General features: G+C 54.0%; 10 protein-coding genes across 10 annotated transcripts; 5 read left to right on the top strand and 5 right to left on the bottom strand.

The window, feature by feature from the left end:
- Positions 1-302: 302 nt before the first annotated feature.
- J4E79_010012 (uncharacterized protein) lies at positions 303-887 on the top strand (the record flags this gene model as incomplete). The annotated part of the gene is made up of 2 exons (XM_049358852.1): positions 303-335; positions 390-887. 2 exons carry the CDS (start codon positions 303-305, stop codon positions 885-887), a joined length of 531 nt encoding a protein of 176 aa, XP_049206585.1.
- A 283-nt stretch (positions 888-1,170) lies between these two features.
- On the top strand, positions 1,171-2,087 carry J4E79_010011 (uncharacterized protein; the record flags this gene model as incomplete). Its single annotated transcript, XM_049358851.1, has 2 exons — positions 1,171-1,678; positions 1,732-2,087. The coding sequence occupies 2 exons, from the start codon at positions 1,171-1,173 to the stop codon at positions 2,085-2,087; spliced, it is 864 nt and encodes a 287-aa protein (XP_049206584.1).
- A 561-nt stretch (positions 2,088-2,648) lies between these two features.
- J4E79_010010 (uncharacterized protein) lies at positions 2,649-3,911 on the top strand (the record flags this gene model as incomplete). The annotated part of the gene is made up of 2 exons (XM_049358850.1): positions 2,649-2,685; positions 2,878-3,911. 2 exons carry the CDS (start codon positions 2,649-2,651, stop codon positions 3,909-3,911), a joined length of 1,071 nt encoding a protein of 356 aa, XP_049206583.1.
- A 120-nt stretch (positions 3,912-4,031) lies between these two features.
- Positions 4,032-5,197, bottom strand: J4E79_010009 (uncharacterized protein; the record flags this gene model as incomplete). The annotated part of the gene is made up of 4 exons (XM_049358849.1): positions 4,032-4,082; positions 4,160-4,535; positions 4,623-5,049; positions 5,125-5,197. 4 exons carry the CDS (start codon positions 5,195-5,197, stop codon positions 4,032-4,034), a joined length of 927 nt encoding a protein of 308 aa, XP_049206582.1.
- Positions 5,198-6,846: 1,649 nt separating this feature from the next.
- Positions 6,847-7,995, bottom strand: J4E79_010008 (uncharacterized protein; the record flags this gene model as incomplete). The annotated part of the gene is made up of 1 exon (XM_049358848.1): positions 6,847-7,995. The coding sequence occupies one exon, from the start codon at positions 7,993-7,995 to the stop codon at positions 6,847-6,849; it is 1,149 nt and encodes a 382-aa protein (XP_049206581.1).
- A 1,667-nt stretch (positions 7,996-9,662) lies between these two features.
- J4E79_010007 (uncharacterized protein) lies at positions 9,663-10,655 on the top strand (the record flags this gene model as incomplete). The annotated part of the gene is made up of 1 exon (XM_049358847.1): positions 9,663-10,655. The coding sequence occupies one exon, from the start codon at positions 9,663-9,665 to the stop codon at positions 10,653-10,655; it is 993 nt and encodes a 330-aa protein (XP_049206580.1).
- A 481-nt stretch (positions 10,656-11,136) lies between these two features.
- J4E79_010006 (uncharacterized protein) lies at positions 11,137-12,347 on the bottom strand (the record flags this gene model as incomplete). Its single annotated transcript, XM_049358846.1, has 2 exons — positions 11,137-11,151; positions 11,187-12,347. 2 exons carry the CDS (start codon positions 12,345-12,347, stop codon positions 11,137-11,139), a joined length of 1,176 nt encoding a protein of 391 aa, XP_049206579.1.
- Positions 12,348-13,021: 674 nt separating this feature from the next.
- J4E79_010005 (uncharacterized protein) lies at positions 13,022-13,762 on the top strand (the record flags this gene model as incomplete). The annotated part of the gene is made up of 1 exon (XM_049358845.1): positions 13,022-13,762. One exon carries the CDS (start codon positions 13,022-13,024, stop codon positions 13,760-13,762), a length of 741 nt encoding a protein of 246 aa, XP_049206578.1.
- A 627-nt stretch (positions 13,763-14,389) lies between these two features.
- On the bottom strand, positions 14,390-14,880 carry J4E79_010004 (uncharacterized protein; the record flags this gene model as incomplete). The annotated part of the gene is made up of 2 exons (XM_049358844.1): positions 14,390-14,446; positions 14,485-14,880. 2 exons carry the CDS (start codon positions 14,878-14,880, stop codon positions 14,390-14,392), a joined length of 453 nt encoding a protein of 150 aa, XP_049206577.1.
- A 299-nt stretch (positions 14,881-15,179) lies between these two features.
- J4E79_010003 (uncharacterized protein) lies at positions 15,180-17,614 on the bottom strand (the record flags this gene model as incomplete). The annotated part of the gene is made up of 3 exons (XM_049358843.1): positions 15,180-16,038; positions 16,100-16,801; positions 16,851-17,614. 3 exons carry the CDS (start codon positions 17,612-17,614, stop codon positions 15,180-15,182), a joined length of 2,325 nt encoding a protein of 774 aa, XP_049206576.1.
- Positions 17,615-17,797: the final 183 nt, after the last annotated feature.

Raw genomic sequence — 17,797 nt, 5'->3', positions numbered from 1 at the left:
CGTCAGCTCGTGCGGTAAGCTGATGCTTTACGCGTGGAGTCGGATCAAGTCAACACAGGTAGCGAGAGGAAAGGTGGGAGAGGGAGGCGGGGCTGGAATATACTGAGAGTTGCGCTAGTAGACACTAGCGCAGGCGCTCACTCAGCAAGCACGTGAGTGTAGTCCGCAGTCACCGACGCGTCTCCGTCTTCACTGCGCCTTTTCTGACGTAGTCGCGTTATCCGAGCCCCTAAAGACACCGCAACCATCTTGGAGCACGCCAATGCGTAGGCATGGAGCCAAATCGTGTTGATACCGATAGAATGGAGGACGAGGGGGAGGAGGCTGCTGTCCATGTAAGTCTTTCACTGATACCTCGTCGTACCACAACAACACTGACCAAAATATAGCAGCACCACATCCAAGCCATCTTCTCGGATCATGCGAGCCTCCAGGGTCACGAACGCACCATCAGTCTCGCATTCCGTCCCGCACATCACGCGGATGGTGTGAATCAAGTGAACGACTGGTTGAATTCGATCAGCAGCGCCAGCAACGATCCATACTTAACCGCCGAGACTTTCCCTGTCCCACAATGTCCCGCTACATCCTCTATGTTCCAACCAGATTCTTCAACTCCCGCACCCGGTTGCGAACGCATCACCAAGGAGGCGTTTGAGCTTATCTTGGAGCAGAATACGAGATTGAGGCAGGAGCTGGAAACGGCAAATAAGGCTCGCGCGAAGGCGGAAAAGACATGCTCCGATCTGGCGGCTTGGACTTTGTGGGAGCGAGATAGGTTGATGCGCGAGTTGGAGAAGGCCAGAGCGATACATCGTGCTTTCATCCAGGATGAGGTCGACAAGCTCATCGCCGAAGAGACAGGCCGTCTACCTATGGATCAGTAAGGGGATGGTGATTGTGCTCGAAGTTGGTGTATTGTGGTTAGCATCCGCGAAGTACCTATGAGTTATGTCATCAACGTGCCTGCATGATAATTGGCATAAAAGGACTTGTTTCTCCTTACGGCATGCAAAGTGATGCGTGAACGTTCTGGCTATTTCCCCGTCTGGTATCGCGGTGAGATGTCTCGCGCGTTCACCGCCAAGTTCCCCCGGGTGCAAAGGGAAATTTCGAAGACCTGACGCCGCACGCCCCCTCAACACCAACACCACAGCCCACTCATACAACATGGCAGATCGTTCTTGGATACCCAGATGGTTGCGCGACCGCTTCCCTCTCCCCGCTGAAAATACTACTTCAGACCAGGAGCCTGAGACATCGGATACAACCCACGAGCGAGAACAGGACGTCGGCAGCGATGCAGACGATAGCCCGGAGGACAAGGCCAACGAGGGTGAACAAGACAAGACTTCTGCAAATGCTACGCCAGACAGCAACGCGAATACTTCTGGCAATGGCAGCGCTACACTCGGACGCGCGAACACGTTCATCAAGGCCATGTACAAACACGTCATGGACAAGGTCGCCCTATGCGCCATGCAAGCAAGAGATGCTGTAGCCAGTGCAATCGAAAGGGTCAAGCAACTCGGAGTCAAGGGTGTGGCGGAAGCAGCTCGCGAGTGGATCAGGCAGCATCCTTGGGACTTCGCCCTAGTCGTCGTTCCGCTCGTACTGCTTGCGCTCGCAGCCATGATATTATCGGGCATAGGCTTTGGAGCGGGTGGCATAGTCGCTGGTAGGTCAGATCCACTGGTTCGCCGTGGAATGAGAGTACTGACTTTGTCATAGGTAGTGCAGCAGCCGCCATGCAAGCGGGTATCGGCAATGTGGTTGCAGGTTCTGTCTTCGCCACTTTTACAAGCGCTATGATGGGCGGGTACGGTGCGCCGGTCATCTTCGGGGGTCTTTGGGGCATAACAGCAGCGTTGGTGATCGTAGTCGAGCGAGTTTGGAAGCGCTGGATGGGCCGGTCACAGCAAGCTCTGGTACCTCTGTACATCACCGTACCGACGAGCGCCATTAAGATCGGAAAGCAAGCCGCGTATGCTGCGGTCTTCTATTCGATGTGCGCGGCGGCATACGTGGTATACCGTTTCAAAAGTTGGCAGCGGGGACGCGGGACCGAGACGCTGAAGAAAGACTAGCCTGCAAAGGCAAACCGAACCAGGTGGAAGGGTTTCGCTTCTATGGGCGCCGGTAATTGGATGTCGTTGTGCAGAGCTGTTTCAGCAGGTCCAATTGTCACTTGTAGGGAGGGGTCGCCGTTAAAAAGATCGTGCGGCTTTGGGGGTCCCCATGCAGAACGATTATACGGCTTGAACAAGCCTCCCGGTGCAGCACACTATCGCATCAGCTCCGTGAAGAATTGAAGTAACCATGATCTCGTTAGCAAAGAGTAGTTGTGCGAAGAGTACATGGCCATGGCAGCGGGCACGGCGGGGTGCGAGAGCGAACGTCAGTTGGCATGTTGAAAAGTAGAAGATGACAGTCGATTGATCCCAGTGAAGCGCTGTGTATTAACTTTGAAGATGTAGATTAGCTCATGCCTTCGTTGATCGGAACAGAGTGCAGTCGTGAGTAATTAAGGAGTCGTCCGAGCTGGGATGGAGCGACCCACTAGCGCTGACTAACGATGATGCAGGCCAAGATCGGCGGCCGCGCGGCAAGCCTCACCTCCTTCCTCGCCAGCAACAGACACATTCGAAATGCCACCAGATCGTTCACGCACCACCAACTCACAAGGTAGGCAGAAGTCATGCTCAGAGTGCGCAAAGGCAAAGCGGAAGTGCGGTCTCGAGCAGCCTCATTGCGCACGATGCGCTAGACAGCACTTGCCATGCATCTACCCTCCACAGCCTCGGTCGCAGGCCGCGATTCCGCAAAACGACTCATCTGCAACACCTATTGACTTGAGCTCATCCAATGCGCCAACAGAGATGCCAGAGATTGACGATGGCTGTGTTGCTTTCGACTTCGATCTACCTGGCATGCCAGCCAACCCCACCGCAGATATCTTAGACTTCGACTTCTGCACCGCAACAGAGTCTCTCGACGCACTTACGGACATGCTCAACACGCCAGCTCATCAAGAAGATCAGATGACTTTACAAAAGTCTTATCCCCCAGTGAACCAGCCCTTCTCAGCAAGACACCTATCGCCTTTCGCAAAGTCCAGAGTGGAGTACTCAATCGAGCTCGTCAAACTAGCGCCAAAGATGATGGTAGAGCAATGTTGCACACCATGGGCTCACCTTTTGCTTTACGAAGACCATATGCCACGATCATTACAAGACGCACACGCGGCATGTGCCCTTTACGTTACCATGAACGACAACAATGCCGAGCACGTGGCACGATTCATCACAAGTCGCGCAGAAGAGCTCATAGCCACTTCTATACCGACTACGCCCATCGAGGTTCTAGCTCGTACACAGGCTCTGATGTTGTATGAGATCATGCTCATCTTTGGCGGTGACATACGACTCTACGCCCGATCCGACGCCCTGATACCGCATCTGGAAGATGTGGGTGTTGTCCTCCTACCCATCGCAGCAGAGGATCCCGAGCTTCCCGCCACCCTTCCACTATATCCCAGTACAGCCGCTCGCTCAGCCTGGCAGTCGTACATCCTCCGTGAGTCAGCCAGACGCACGGCCTTGGTAGCTTTCCACATAACCGTCATATACACTCTGCTGAGCGGGCAGATGAGGTCTTGCGCGAAAGAGCTTTCTTTGAAGAACCGCGTCACGCTTTCTGCGCATTTGTGGAAAGCAACGAGCGCTTTTGACTTTGCCATGGCATGGAATAGCAAGAGTCACTTTGTTATCAAGGAGCTGGACTTCACGGATGTCTTGAGGGGTGCGCAGCCGGATGACCTTGATACGTTCGCTAACATGATGCTCATTGGTCTTCAAGGCATCGATGACATACGGGGCTGGTATCATACACGAGGCGGGGCTCTCACATAGCCTACTCCAACCAGGGTCAGCGCGCCTGGACTGACTCATCTCACAGTCGTCCAATCGTTGCGCAAGGGCCTATCCATTCCAAGCTCCCGGTGTCCAACAACTTCAAATCAGGAAAGCTACCTAGTTCTTATCGTCACCTAGGCCCTCCATGGAAGTACCCGGCACCGGTGTCTTATCACAGTCAGCGAAGCCCAAAAGCAGCACGGCATGATACGACTTGCCTCGGGGAAATTCCACCACCGATCCACGTTTTCGATGAACTCCTCTCCCTTCTGTTTGCCATACTTGATGATCCAAGCCTTCTCAGTATTCGAAAGCGGATGATGGCGCCAGGGACACTTGACACCCATCTCACAGCGTTTCTTCGTAAGGTACGTGGTGAAGCAAAGCCCCAGGTCGTGGCGCTGCTCGGAACCGTACATTCCCGGTGCGATCTTGCCGTTGGCGCCGTTGATGAAGCGCTGGGCCTTGGGTTTGGCGGCATACGTGGCGAAGATGCGATAGTCGTAGCCGCGAAGGTCGTGCACTGTCAGCGGGAACTCATCTGTCTCTGCGTTCTGGAGGTGCGGTAGGCCCAACTTGGGCTCTTTGGCCGACTTTGCTGTGCTCGGCGTTTGGCTGGGTCTGCGGTGCGTGGACTGAACTGGCGCATGTTGAGAGGTTGTAGAAGTGGATTCCGGGACTTGCTGATGGCGGTACGGCTCCTCATACCTCGGATACTCAGGCTGTGGCATCTTCCGACCGGTACTCATCCTCACCGCAGGAGCAACGTGGGCCGTCTCTAAAGCGTCGTCGTCCCAGTCCACTTCGTCCTCGACAAAGTACTCTGAACGCGAAGGCGCCTCACGGAAGTGCTCCTGATGATGTTGCTGCGCATCTTGATCTTGGCCGTACGCTTGCTGGATGTGAGCTTCCAGTCGGCTGGTATCTCTCGCGCGACTTATTCGGAAGGCAGCATCCTGCCTGGGCGACCGATGCCTATCGTCATTGCGGTCACCGTATCGGCCAGCCATAGCCTTCGCCTCATCCGCAGCCACCTTAGCATCAGTCTTGATCTGGCCAACTCGAACCTTGCAAGCCCGAGCAATATGTCCCTGCTCTCCACACCGAAAACAACCCTTCTTATCAGTGAAGGCGGCTGGGCAATCTGCAACCCTATGCCCTTAATAGTCTTAGCAAAGAAGAGTTGGGAATCTGCAGGTATACAACCAACCTTTCTTGTTACAAGCAAAGCACCGCTGATACTCCGCCTTCTCTGGCTTCCGGTCCTCTCGCTGCGGCTCCATGTCCACGACGTCACGACGCAGCGGCGACCGCTCTCGATACCGGGCTCGCTCACCACGCCAATCTTGCTCATCTCGCGGATCTTGACGCCGGGCAGGCGAACGACTACGATCTCGATCTCGCTGTCTCACTCGCAGTTCTTCTTCCGCCCGTGCGTAATCTCGTTTCCGTACAGCGAGCTGCGGACGGCGTCGACCTTGCATCCTCTCGCCATCGACATCGTCAACACCTCTACCCCGGGCTTCGTGTTCTCTAGGTCCCCTCGGTGGGGGCTCGGACGGAGGCGGTGGAGGGTTGTGTGGACCGTACGGACCTGGCAGTGCTGGCCGGTCTCGCATGTTTGGTTGCCGTGACATGTCTGCGAGAGTCAGTGTAGATGGTTACTGCAGGTTAGCCAAGATCAATGCAGAGGTATCAAGCTGGGTTTATTGTGGATGAAGTGGAGCTTCTGTCAGGTGGGCAGTAGCAAGTCTACGTGACCGTGTATTGACGCACGGGCCATGGGCGTAGGCACGCAGCGTAGTAGCGAGGGTCTGTTGTTATGTTGTGACGTCAGGCTGATTATATTATGGTTTTTGTATCACATACATACAAGCTATCCTTTGCTGCTGTCGAGGCCAGTTGATGTGGATATGTACTGCGGAGCGCTGGGGGTGACACGATCGACCTTATGGCATAAGGCAGGTACTTGTGTTATCGGACCTAAGCTTTACGCAAGCTACGTATTGAAACATACTGTAGAGAAACAGAGACGTTAAACCCTATCTTGCGATCTACGCTGCTATCTCAGTCGTTCTCTGCCTTTTTAACAGACGAACGGGAGTCTACGATGTATTCCGTCTTTGGATATTAGTCACCGTTGCTTGTCGCAGCACCTTCCCGGTTACTTGTCACTCCTTTGATAATAGCTCGTAATCGTTATGAGGGAGTCGGCAGAGTAGATAGCGATGTCGTTGGAAGGTACTTGACGTAAAGTCGGATTCTAGTGTCATTTATATTAAACGGCATCTACATCAAAACAGCTGCAGTTCGAGGAGTGTGGGGGGTAAGTCAACATAAGGAAGCCAGCGGGTGTCACGGATGAACTCGGATTCTTGGTCATCCTAAGCGTATCTCTAAGTGTGTGGGGACGCCAGGGAGAGGATGTGAGAGCGCCATGGATACGGAATCTAGTTGATCATGTAATTGTGGCAATATCCACATGACACCACGCACTGTCCGCCGAGTATGAACTGTGTTGAAAGATCATTCAACATCTCAATCAAGAGTTTGTACACCTCAGTCAAATAACCATTCCAACCCCAACGCAAATATAGTAAAGTAATAAAAATGGCGAGGAGATGGCGGATGCGTTTAGCACCGATCTATATCTAGGGCGTTCTGGCGATTCGTGTCTGGTCGCGAATTGACACCCTGGATACCGAGACGCTACATAGCACTGGGCACTTAATCCTTGATGACAAGCCTGTGGACATGAAAAAAATATGATTGCATTACTTAACGGAAGGGGATATCTGAAAAGCATTCCGCAGAAAGTCGTAAATCGTGATAAAGAGGTAGACAAACAGCCGCCCTTCCTTACTGGCACCTTACTCTCAAAAACATTACTGTGCGTGTACGTCCAAAAAACACCAAAGTGTGAATTCGTCAATTACCGAGGCCCATACACCGGGTAGGGCGGGTTAGCATACTGCTGTTGCCCGGGCGCCCGCGCATAGTCCTGTGGGTTGTATGCATATGCCTGTTGGCCCTGCTGGCCACTTGGCCGCCTTTGATGGCTGTTGTGCTCTTCCCTTGTCTCCTCCATGGTCGGCAATTCGGCAGCGAATGTCTTTTGTTCTAGCCCTGGCGATTTCATGCCCTCTGACGGCGCATAGGAGCTGGGGCGTGAGCTTGCGGTGCTATGCGATGCGGTCGACCAGCGTGCATCTTGCGGGTTTGGCGAGTATTGCGATGGCTCGGAGGCAGAGGACGCGCGGTTATCGTGAGGTGAGAGGTGGGATGGGGACGGCTGAGGGTGGTAGAAGTCGCCTGGTAGTTCCATTACAACGTCGTTCGTGCCCAGAAGCTGCTTCGGTGGGACGGGAGGGCCGGGCTGCTGTGCGGGCTGCGCCCATTGTTGGCTTTGCCTGTGCGGTGACATGGGCATCTGGTAGGGTTGGGTCGGCGATGGTTGTGGTGGCGTGTGACCGTAAGTAGAGCGATCAGCTGGGTTGACCGTCTTCATGCGCCCATTCTCCATCATCGCCTGGAGTGCGCCCGAGTCGAGCAGCTCCGCCTTCTTGACCAACCGCTCGATCATGATCGTGCAAGCTGCCTTCATTTCCTTTTTGACAAAGTTCATCATGGCGACATTGCATTTGATCTCTACATCCTGACGGATGTAGAGGCCCTCCGGTGGCGCAGAAGAGCCCAGCTCTTTCGGCTCAGGTGGCTCGCCAATCTGGTTGCCGCCAATGTGCCACTTCTGGCGCAGGTCGACATTCGCAGGCGCGTACGTGTGTGTCTGAAGCCCGAACGGCAGGTCGTGGAAGACACCGCGGAACTTGATTGCGCCGCTCCCCATCTTGCCAATGCCGGGTATGTACTGTATGCGCTGCGATATTTCGTACCATGTTGAGTAGTATTCGTCTGCGGGAGCGTCGCGCGGTGCTTTGATGGGCTCGTGGCCGGTGACGAGGGGGTTCAGCTCGATGATCTCGCCGTGACTGTGGAGGAAGTCGATTGCGAGCTGGCGCGGTATGAACGACGGTATTGGTGTGATTTGCACATACTGCGTCTTCTTGCGCATCATATTCATGGCGGGCGATCAGTGTCGAGTAGGGCCGATGTGAGTGTGAGGTTTCTGCGTCAATTGCTCGAGGATGCGATTTGAGAGAAGAGGCTGCGCCACGACGGCAAAGGTGGGTAGTAATAAGGACGTTGCTGACGGTACCCCTGCTTGTGTAAGTAGGTTTGCAGGCGCTGAGCCGTGGCCGGGTCGTCAGCCCAAGATCGCCGTGACGAAACGCGTCATGCACGTGCATGTGATGTCAGAAACACCCAAGATGCACGAGTAATCTTCTTTTTCTGCTACCCTGCCGCTGTTGATGCGATCAATGACTTGCGAGCGCGGTTTGCTTGACAATGCGGTCTGCTTTCGATCGCTTTCATCATTGCGGCCCTGTAGGGCGGTTGGCGCCCGCTGTGGATCAGCCTAATTATAGGCTTGCAGCTTGGTCGCCGGCAACTGTCAGCTCCATGCAGGTGCTGGTGGGGGCAGGAAATCTGAACTTCATCAGCTTCTCACCGTCGCAAGCCGTACATGGCTTCGAATCACCAAGCCAAAGCTCGACACATGCCGCGACGCCAGTGCTGGTGTCCTTCGTGCCTTTCTTTGCTTTTGCCTAACGCCGGAATCGTGGCCATCCGAAGGCGTAGCGTGACTGCGCCAAGTTGTGCTCCTCGGCGGACGCGACGACTGGCATTCAAGTGGCTGAGCCTAGGACAAATGATCCTATTGTCGTTCCTCTAGTTCGATGCCACGTTCGCGGCGGCGATGGACCCTTCGAAGTTGCGATGGCTTAGATTGAGATCCTCGACGTGACGGCATAATCATGTTTCGGAAACAACAAGACCTGAGGCATCAAATCTCCTCGACCCCGCAGAGCCCCTGGATGCCGGCAAGTATGGGAGTGTAGCCAAGGGTTCAACAGTCGCGGGTTGTCGTTCTCGTGAAAGCGCAGGTGCTCGCATTGATAAAGAGTCAAGAGTGTACTTCCTTTTGACGATCGTGGTAGCCTGTTCGGTCGTACTTGTAGCAGCTAAGAACAGATCCCTTATCGACATGCAACAAAGGGTCGATGAAAGCAGAATGGTGCATGAATGCGACTGGTACCATTTTGCCAGTAAACCAAGGGAGCGTGTTCTGGTGCCATTCGAGACGTTCTGAGGTGTCCACTCGAACGATCTGGCTACAAAAAAGAAGATGGAAACAATGCGAGTGGGTGAGAACGAAGATGGTGAGCGTGGGAGGTGAAACATCTCGAAGCGAATTGCAGAGTTTTGTTCCTGCCTCTGTCGAGACCCTGAAGACCCTGACGCTTGTTTGGCTAGAAGGCAGGAGCTATCGCAACCTCGACCGTGGGTCATGCCGTGCGCCTCACGTAGGACGAACCACAACAACACGACGCTTCATCGACGACATGCTCGCCTATGCGCAAGGACTGTCACGCGACACTGAGCTCACCAAAGCTCGCTGTGGACAAGACGTAGTAATCGTACCAGCTTTCTCCCGAGGATTGGTACCACGTGGCTCGTAATTCGTCTACAACCCATCGTGAACCATGGGATGGCTATCGAACTCCAATGTTGCGGGGTACGCCCACACGACGTCTATGTGAGTCAAAGGCGAGTATATATTCCACCATCCACGCAACTTCACAACTCAACCACACACCTTCACAGTTCAACTACACACCCACAAACATGAACACACGCCCTAACCCTAGAGGCCCCTTCCGCGAAATAGGCCGAGGATGCTGCGGCAGCATCTGGATCCGCGGAGTCGACCCCTGGGTCATCAAACGCGAACACATGCATACAAACCGCTCCGTCTTGAACGACCACAACATGCATCGACGAGTTATCGCAGCAGACGAAACACACACGCTACCTGTGCGCATACCGAAATCTTACGAGGTCTTGGAGGCTGATAGTTTCTGGTGGGATAACAATTTCACTTGCTTTCCTCCGGGGGAAGAGGTGAGTAGGAGTTATACGCAGGAGAGGATACCCGCTGTAGGACTGCCTATTCGCGAAATGCTCATCGACAAGTATTGCCGTGAGGCGTTGAAGGATGCTACGAGGAAGAGCAAGAAGAATGAAGATTGCCTCATTCGAGTGTACACGGGCAAACGGAGACCAGAAGGACGCCCGCCTGGCATGTTCTTCAACCTGCGCAACTACGGTCTCTGCGTCGATCAGATGGAAGAGCTGGGTATGAATGCTGTTGTCATCGCGAAGACTCTGGCTGAGGCGCTCGCGCATTGTTACTGGAAGGCTGAAGTCGATGCGAATGATGTTGAGTTTGTGCTTGCCCCGGCTACATCATCTATCAGCGGCGACACGCCAACACAAATGTTCAAGCTGCTGGGTGAAGACCTCGTCATCTGGATGCTAGACTACGACTGCGTACGTCCTATGGCTCAAGACGCAACTGGTATCGCGCAAGCAGTCCATGCGTTCTGGCGCAACGATCCGTACTTCCCTCGACCTTTTGCATACGGCCATACAGATGCTGATACAGAATTATGGCATGCATTCAAGGCGCACTTCCTCCATGTCAGCAGGCGCATGTTGACAGAGAGAGAGCAAGAAAGTTTCGTCAAGAGCACACTGAATCTCCCACAAGAGTGGATAACACAAGTAGAAGCCGAAGGACGTCGGCGCGCAGCAAGGCAAGAAGAGCGACGTGAGTGAAGAGGCGGGGCGGGGCGACAGCACCATAACGTTTGGTCAACCCCCAGAAGCCAATAACAAGTGCAAAAAAAAGTGAGGAACGACCAGAGTTTCGAACTCGGCTGTTTTCTTAACGGGGGGCCCAGTGAAGGGGAGACGGCGGGGGGACCAAATTGCTCTGCGGCCGCAGTCGCGTTCGATGAGCATCGCTAAAACCGGGTGTTAGATATTCAGCATGAGAGGTTCCTATACGATTTCGAGTGTACTTTGAGTTGGAATTAGTGCTCACGTGCACTCCGAGGAGTAGACCAGTGACTAAAAAGGGCGCGACTCTAGATATTTTTGAGCCCTGGAAATATAGATCAATCATCAGTTCGTTCATTCATTTCTAGCCCATGTTTGCGCGCACAGATCATAAACACCCTCTCCTAATCCGTCTCACTGCCCTAACACAACAACATCCAAAACCCCCTTGCCACCCCCCTCCTCCACCCTCCTAACCTCAACCCACCCATCCCTCTCCAACCTTACAATCTTCCCATCAACACATACCCTCCTCCACCTCCCGTCCTCCTCCTTCCCCTCGAACTCAATCCTCAACCCATCAATACTCTCATACCTCACATCCCCATCCTCCACATGTTTACCCCCATCATACGCTTTGTTCATAATACCCATGACCTCATCGCCGCTCCTCGGGGTGAAATGAACAAGGTGCATACTCCCGTCTAGCGGTTTAGTAGCAGGGGAGATGCAGAACGGCTTTTCGAGGTGCGAGACCATGGTTGCGAGGATGTACATGTGCTCTTCTTCCGGTAGAGCGGTCCAGCGATCCTTTCCTTGGAGGATAGAGACTTTGCCTTTGTACGGATGTGGCGCAGATCCGTCAGCGGGATACAAAGCTTCTTTTGCGGCCATCTTGAAGCGCTCGACGCCGTGTCTGCGGTACTCGGTTGTGTCGCTGTCGCCGACGAGGGAAGCGTGCATGCCCCAGGAGGCTACGACGGCGCCGTGGAGAATGCCGTTGCCCTGCGGATCTTTGGGTAGTTCTTGCTCTTGGCGGCCTTCGTCGACGAGGAGGCGGGCGCCGGGGGAGAAGGTCGCTGTGAATGTGGGAAGGGGTTTTGTGTTCCATGATGTTAGGGCCGGGAGACCCCACGCGTCGTATCCTCCCGCGTTGATGGAGTGGTAGAGCGCGTTTGCTGTGCCGAGAGGCAGGATTACGACTTGTGGGGGGATGTAGGTCTGTGGGTTTGGTGTTTTGGATGAGAGGCCGTTTACGAGGTCTACGATGCCGCCGTCGCCTGAGAGGAGGATGATGCGGATTGGTCTTCCTTCATTGGCGGCTGGAAAGAGAACGGCATCGGTGAGTTCCAAGACGCTGGTTGGCGATTCAGTGGTGTGTACTTTCAACTCTTCGACGCCTTTGTTTCCGTATATGCTTTTGAGGATCGGGCGAACAGCGCTGGAGAAGAACTCATCTGCGAGTCCATGACCGGAACCACTCGAGATGATAACATGGGTTTCGCGCTTTTCTGGTGGGGTGAACGGCAGTTGTTTATCGCGAGGTCGTGTTGACACGTTGATTAACCAAGGCGGTCTCGTGGGATCTTTGTGCTCTTGTAACGTAACAACAGCCTCTGACTCGCCATGGACGCTTTGAGTCGTGAACACGATCTTGCGATGCTGATCGTCCCCGCCAGATCTGTTCATGACGGCAGCCTAGTGTAGACAATGACTCGGGCGGACTTTTCACTGTAGTGCGATCGCAAATGAGTAAGATGATGATCAGTTCATAGACGGCCAGAAGTCGAACCGAGCGATGAACGTCCGGTTCCTGCCACATGCAATGTCACCCACACCATGGAGATAGGCGTGATAGGCTGGCTGCCCAATCGCGCAATCCCACCTGCCCCATTTTTCGTTGCGGTAGGCGCTAGTCCGCGTGCGTCATGTTCAATAACGGCCTCGTCGTGAGACGAAAAGCACGCATCAATCTGAAACTTTTCTGTCGGAACAGATTTTAATGATAGGGGTTCGCCATTACTTCCTGTCATTGTTAACATCGCAAAGGATTTCTCCGTCAAATTTAACAGTTGTTAGATTCGGGCAGCGGCGTCAGCAAGGGTTACGTCATCACTTGGCGATACTACGCAGCCGCCTGGGCTGGAGGAACTCAGCCGCGCCTGCCAGCTACACCAACAAATTGACATTGCGGCGCAGCCAGCCGACGTCGCATTCCACGCCTGTCGGGACACCATCAGGCCCATCGCCTCCTGCCTCAGCGACAGCAAACCCATCGGATCCGCGCAATCGCGCCCACCACACGCAAACCGCACATGCGACCCTAAGCCCTCCCCACAACAACCCACACGACCACCGCCACCATGAACGGCTGGCTAGTTTTCATCATCATCCTGCTCCTCCTCCTCTCCTTCTCCTACTTCGGCTGGTACTTCTACGCCCGATGGAACGCCTCCCGCAATGGCCTACCTCCACCCTCCATGAACCCAATGGTAGCCTTCAGCCGCTCCTCTGACGCCGGCGCAACCTCAAACTACCCGGGTCCCGCGCCCACCGGCATCAAAGGCTGGTTCGACACCCAAGTGCGCAAGTTCAAGAACAGAAATAACCGGTACACAACGGGTAGCGGCTACGAAGACGCCGGCTACAGCGGCGGGCGCGGCGTCGGCGGTGGCCGCGGCGCGGGAAGTCGTCTTGATCCTGATGAGGCGTGGAGTTCGCGCGTGGGCGACGAGGCATACTATGAAGAGCAGGAACTTGGGCTTCATGAACCGGCGTCTACCCATGGTGGGCAGACTGCGAATCCTTATGCCAATCCTACGCCGTATAACAATGTCGAGCCGAGTCGCGGACGCAGCCGCACACGCGATTCCTACGATGAACATCTCGATGCGCAGAGTGGGAGGAATCCGTTTGGCGACGACAATGCGGCGAGTCTGAGGGGTGTCAGTCCCAGGCCGGTGCTCGATGCGGATACAAGCTATCGGGGTGGTGCTACGGCTACCATGCCGAGCGTGAGCAAGCACAGGAAGGCGGGTAGTGTGGATAGTGTGGAGAACAGCCCGACGGAGAGTCGGAGGAGTGTGTTCAGGGAGGGGTTGTAAGGCGATGAAGAGTTTGGACGAGGATTTTCTGATACTATACCTATGTTGGGACTGGACTGGTGTTTTTGAACTGGCGGGGTCTTACCCGACGGATTGGACCTGAATGATATTCTGTTGTATTTCCGCAATCGGTGGGCATTGCGTGACGTGGAACACCTCTACACTATGACCCAATCCTCACTTCCCGTTGATCTGCGCTGCTCAAACCAATTAACCACCTGCGATAGATACCCTCGTACACGATCGGCCGTTTCTCCGCTCACATCCCGCAGCAGTGCTTCGTCATACTCTGCAACAGGGAAATACTCCACAATATCCTCCACCGTCCAGTACGGAAGGCGTTCGCTACCAACCCCCGACCGAGCATACATGTACACATACACCTGATCAAGATCATGTCGTATAACCCTCCTGAAAGGATTCTGTGACCATTCAGGCGCCGCCTCCATAGAATGACACCCAATGCGCAGCCCGCAAGCCCGTTGCAACAACGCCACCGGATCCACAAAGATAATCGGGGACTCTTGAATTCGTGGGTTGCGCGGTAAGATCTCCCGGGTGAGCTTCTCAACCCGAACGATAGTGGAATGGCACAGCGCAAGGCGAAGTGTTTGTATCCTGTGCATGTTACCTATAGACCACCGGAGTAGCCTCATCGTGCTGCTTGGGCCCCAGGGCGGGATGCTGGTCATGTCGCGTATGCAGATGGTAGCGTGGAGGACGTTGCGGAACGCGGTTTTGATGCGTGCGCGGGTGGCGTCTTGTTGCTTCTGCTGCGCTTCTTCTACTTCTTCTGTGGACCTTGGTCTTGTTACTCGGGTCAGCATGGTGATGGAGACAGATAGCTCTTCGTTGTGCAGTTGGTCTTGCTCTAGCATCTCTTCGCGAAGACAGGTACATGTTGCAAGGATGCCGTGCTCAGGCGCGTTGTGGAAGGTTATCTGGATGACGTCGTAGATTGAGTCGCTGGGGCTGGTGGTGCCCTGGGTGTTCCAGAGCCATTTGATGGTCAGATCACGGGGGATGTGGGCGTAGATGTTGTTTCGGAGTTCGCGTGAGAGAGCTAGGAGTCTGGATGTTGTCTTGTGTTTCGTAAAGCGAGATAGACAGTTACCCATTCTGACTGGTTGGAGCGATGGATGCTGCCTGTCTCGACTGTAAGGGTTGAGATCGATCAAATAATCCAGCAGGCACGCGGTCATGGTCATGTTCATATAGCAACACGTGGTGCTCGACAAGCGCTTAGACGAGATGATTGTGCTTAGGCGTTTGCTGCAAGCTGCCGTGCCTTATGAGAGTGACTCCATTCATGCTTGGTGCATGCATGCTTGGTACATGGAGTGAAGGAGAAGTGTGTTATGGGCTCAATTGCCATGTCTCGTAGCCTACGGCCCATGTAAACCGCTCATCCGAAGACCTAAGAAGACCTAGGGTGCGTCTCATCGAATGACGCATCTTCCCCCACCACTACTCGATACACTGTACGCGCATATCGATCCGCTTGTTCCATCTTGGTCAACAACCCCAACTGCTCAAACACTGATCGCGCATGCAGGAAGACTTCTACCAGACGATCTTCCACATGACCCCATCGTGTGATCATCAAAGGCGCAGACGTGCGGTCAAGCCCGGTCAAGTGGAAGCCCATAGCTTGAAGAGACTTACCCATGGCCCCCAATGCTTTGCCAATAAAGAGGCGCTTCAATTTGGCTTCAACGAGGCGCGCCATGTAGATCCGTGTCAGTACGTGGTACGGACTCCACAACATGAGCCTAGGCACTTCTTCCGCCGGACAAGCGTACGTCTCGTTGAGCGCCTCGGCTAAGCGTTCGACCTCGTTCGTATACTGGATTCCTGTCACCGGAGATTTAAAGAGTTTTTTTAGTTGGTTCAACAAGTCCTGCCTCTTCGTGAGGTCCGCAGATTCGGTGGTTTTGATATCTTCGCAGAGCGGGCACTTGCAGGTGAAGCCCCAATGATCTAGCTCTTCGACCATTTTCGAATTGTATTTCCCTTCCGGAAAAACATACGGGAATGTGACTTCTGTGCCCGCATCCAAGTCCTTGGTCGCGCGTATGATGATCATGTCTCCAATGAATGTTCGACAGACGTTGCCCAAACAGCTGTGGTTGATGTATGAGGCTGTGATCCAGATGCCACAGTCATGGAGTTTCTCTTTTGGCGTGCTCCTCTGTGCCAGTCGGTCTTTGTATATGTTCAGACTCGTGAGAGCACAGCCGAAGTTGTTGAGAGCCGTGATTCGTTCGATGAGGAAGCTGAAGGAGGATGGTGTTAGTCTGCCACGTCAATTAACTTGAGTGATGGGGCGGTACTTACGTGTCCACTACCGGTCGACCATCCATGCGCTGTGTATCGACCGCTTGATAGTCGCCATGATACAATTCGGTGAAACCAGGGGCCAGACAAGGGTTCTTGTACAGCTTCTGCGCGATCATGCGAATAAGGTCGGCCTTGACGCCTGTGATGTCCGAGTTCCTCTCGAGATTGACTAAGCGAGTGAAGCTTGCGTTGCCTCTCTCGCCCTCATCAAGATGAGCGTGGCTGAAGGCCTTCTCACACAGCACCAAATCGCCGACCTTGAGAGACTGGGTTGTGAATAGACCGCGACCTTTGCCTTCTACCGTGCGAATCTCTACTGGCTTAGTGTACGAAGCGTGATCTAGATGCGGCGGTCGGACTTCTGTTGCTTGGTCTTGGAGGTGTTTGAAGTCGAACTGTCCACTAGCATGCTCGTCGCATCGGCGCCGAGCACGAGCAAGCGCACGAACGGCGTCTTCTCTGTTCGGAAACAGTTCGCAGAGCCTTTCTAGCACGTTGCAGCACTCTTGATAACGGGCCAGGTAGTAAAGTGCTTCTGAGGCACGAAGCAAAGCCTCGTCTGATACTTCTTCATTGTAATTTCCGATATCCGAGAGCGCCGCTTCATATTGCCTGGTTCTGAGGTAGGCTAACGATCGATTTCGCTTCATCACCTTGATCTCGTCGGGTGTAGGTGATTGCAGCAAGGCAGCTGAATACCTAACCTGTATGTTAGCGTACTGACTCGCTCGCTGCCTGCAATACTCACTTATCAATCGCCTGCCAGTTCTTTCCATCGCCTATAAGGATATCTCCCTCGAATCTCAACGTGTCTGCTGTTTTGACCTGCGGTCGTTGAAATAATTGAGGTACTATGATGTCGCTGTCTGAGAGGAACACTACATCGGAAAGGTGGTCCACTCGCAGACTGTAATCTCCACGTGCCGTGAACTTGAAGAACGGCTCCTTGATGAGGACAACCGAGTTCTCATGGATAATGTCTGTGGCTGGGCGGGTTGCTTCATCTTCCTGCTGGTACAATTGCAATGGTATGACATCCCCATGCTCGTCTTCCGCCAGAACCTCAATCGCTGCCATACGTTTTGGAGACGTGATGGATCGCAATACAATATAGCGGCCGCGATGTTGTCGTTCAAGCCGAAGCTTTTGGATCGCGATAGGCTGCAGGCCGTTGAGAGGGACGACGGAAGGCGGATATGCCGGTGGTAAGAACGACGTGTTGATCCAAAGCCTATCTTCGCTATCTTCGCTATCATCACTATCCTCGCTATCCTCGCTATCATCACTATCCTCGCTATCCTCGCTATCATCACTATCCTCGCTATCATCACTATCCTCGCTATCAGAATTCGCTGTTTCAAGTCCAGGCGCGGGTAGGAAGCCCGCTAGCAATGCGTCTCTGCTCTTGCGGTCTTCGGGAATCTTTCTTTTCATCTGCTTAGCCAGTTGAAGCAAGGCTTGATGCTGTTCCATGGCTTGCTCGGGCTTTTTGAGGTCTGCGCACGCATCCATTGTTCCGTAATCTCTGATGGCGAAAGATGTGAAAGTAGAGAGATGTCTTTCGTGGCTAATCAAGGGCTTTTCACCCCAGACGGCTGATTGTCAAAAGCGCTCGCCTTGTGTGTTAAGCAATCATTTTCAGAGGGAAGCACATGTGTTTGTGCCATTCCTCGCGTGCACATGAGCAAGCCAGGC

The sequence above is a fragment of the Alternaria viburni genome (genome assembly GCF_023758015.1).
Source record: "Alternaria viburni strain BMP 2772 chromosome Unknown scaffold_28, whole genome shotgun sequence".
Taxonomy (NCBI): Eukaryota; Fungi; Ascomycota; class Dothideomycetes; order Pleosporales; family Pleosporaceae; genus Alternaria; species Alternaria viburni.
This window is presented reverse-complemented; position numbering and strand designations above follow the sequence as displayed.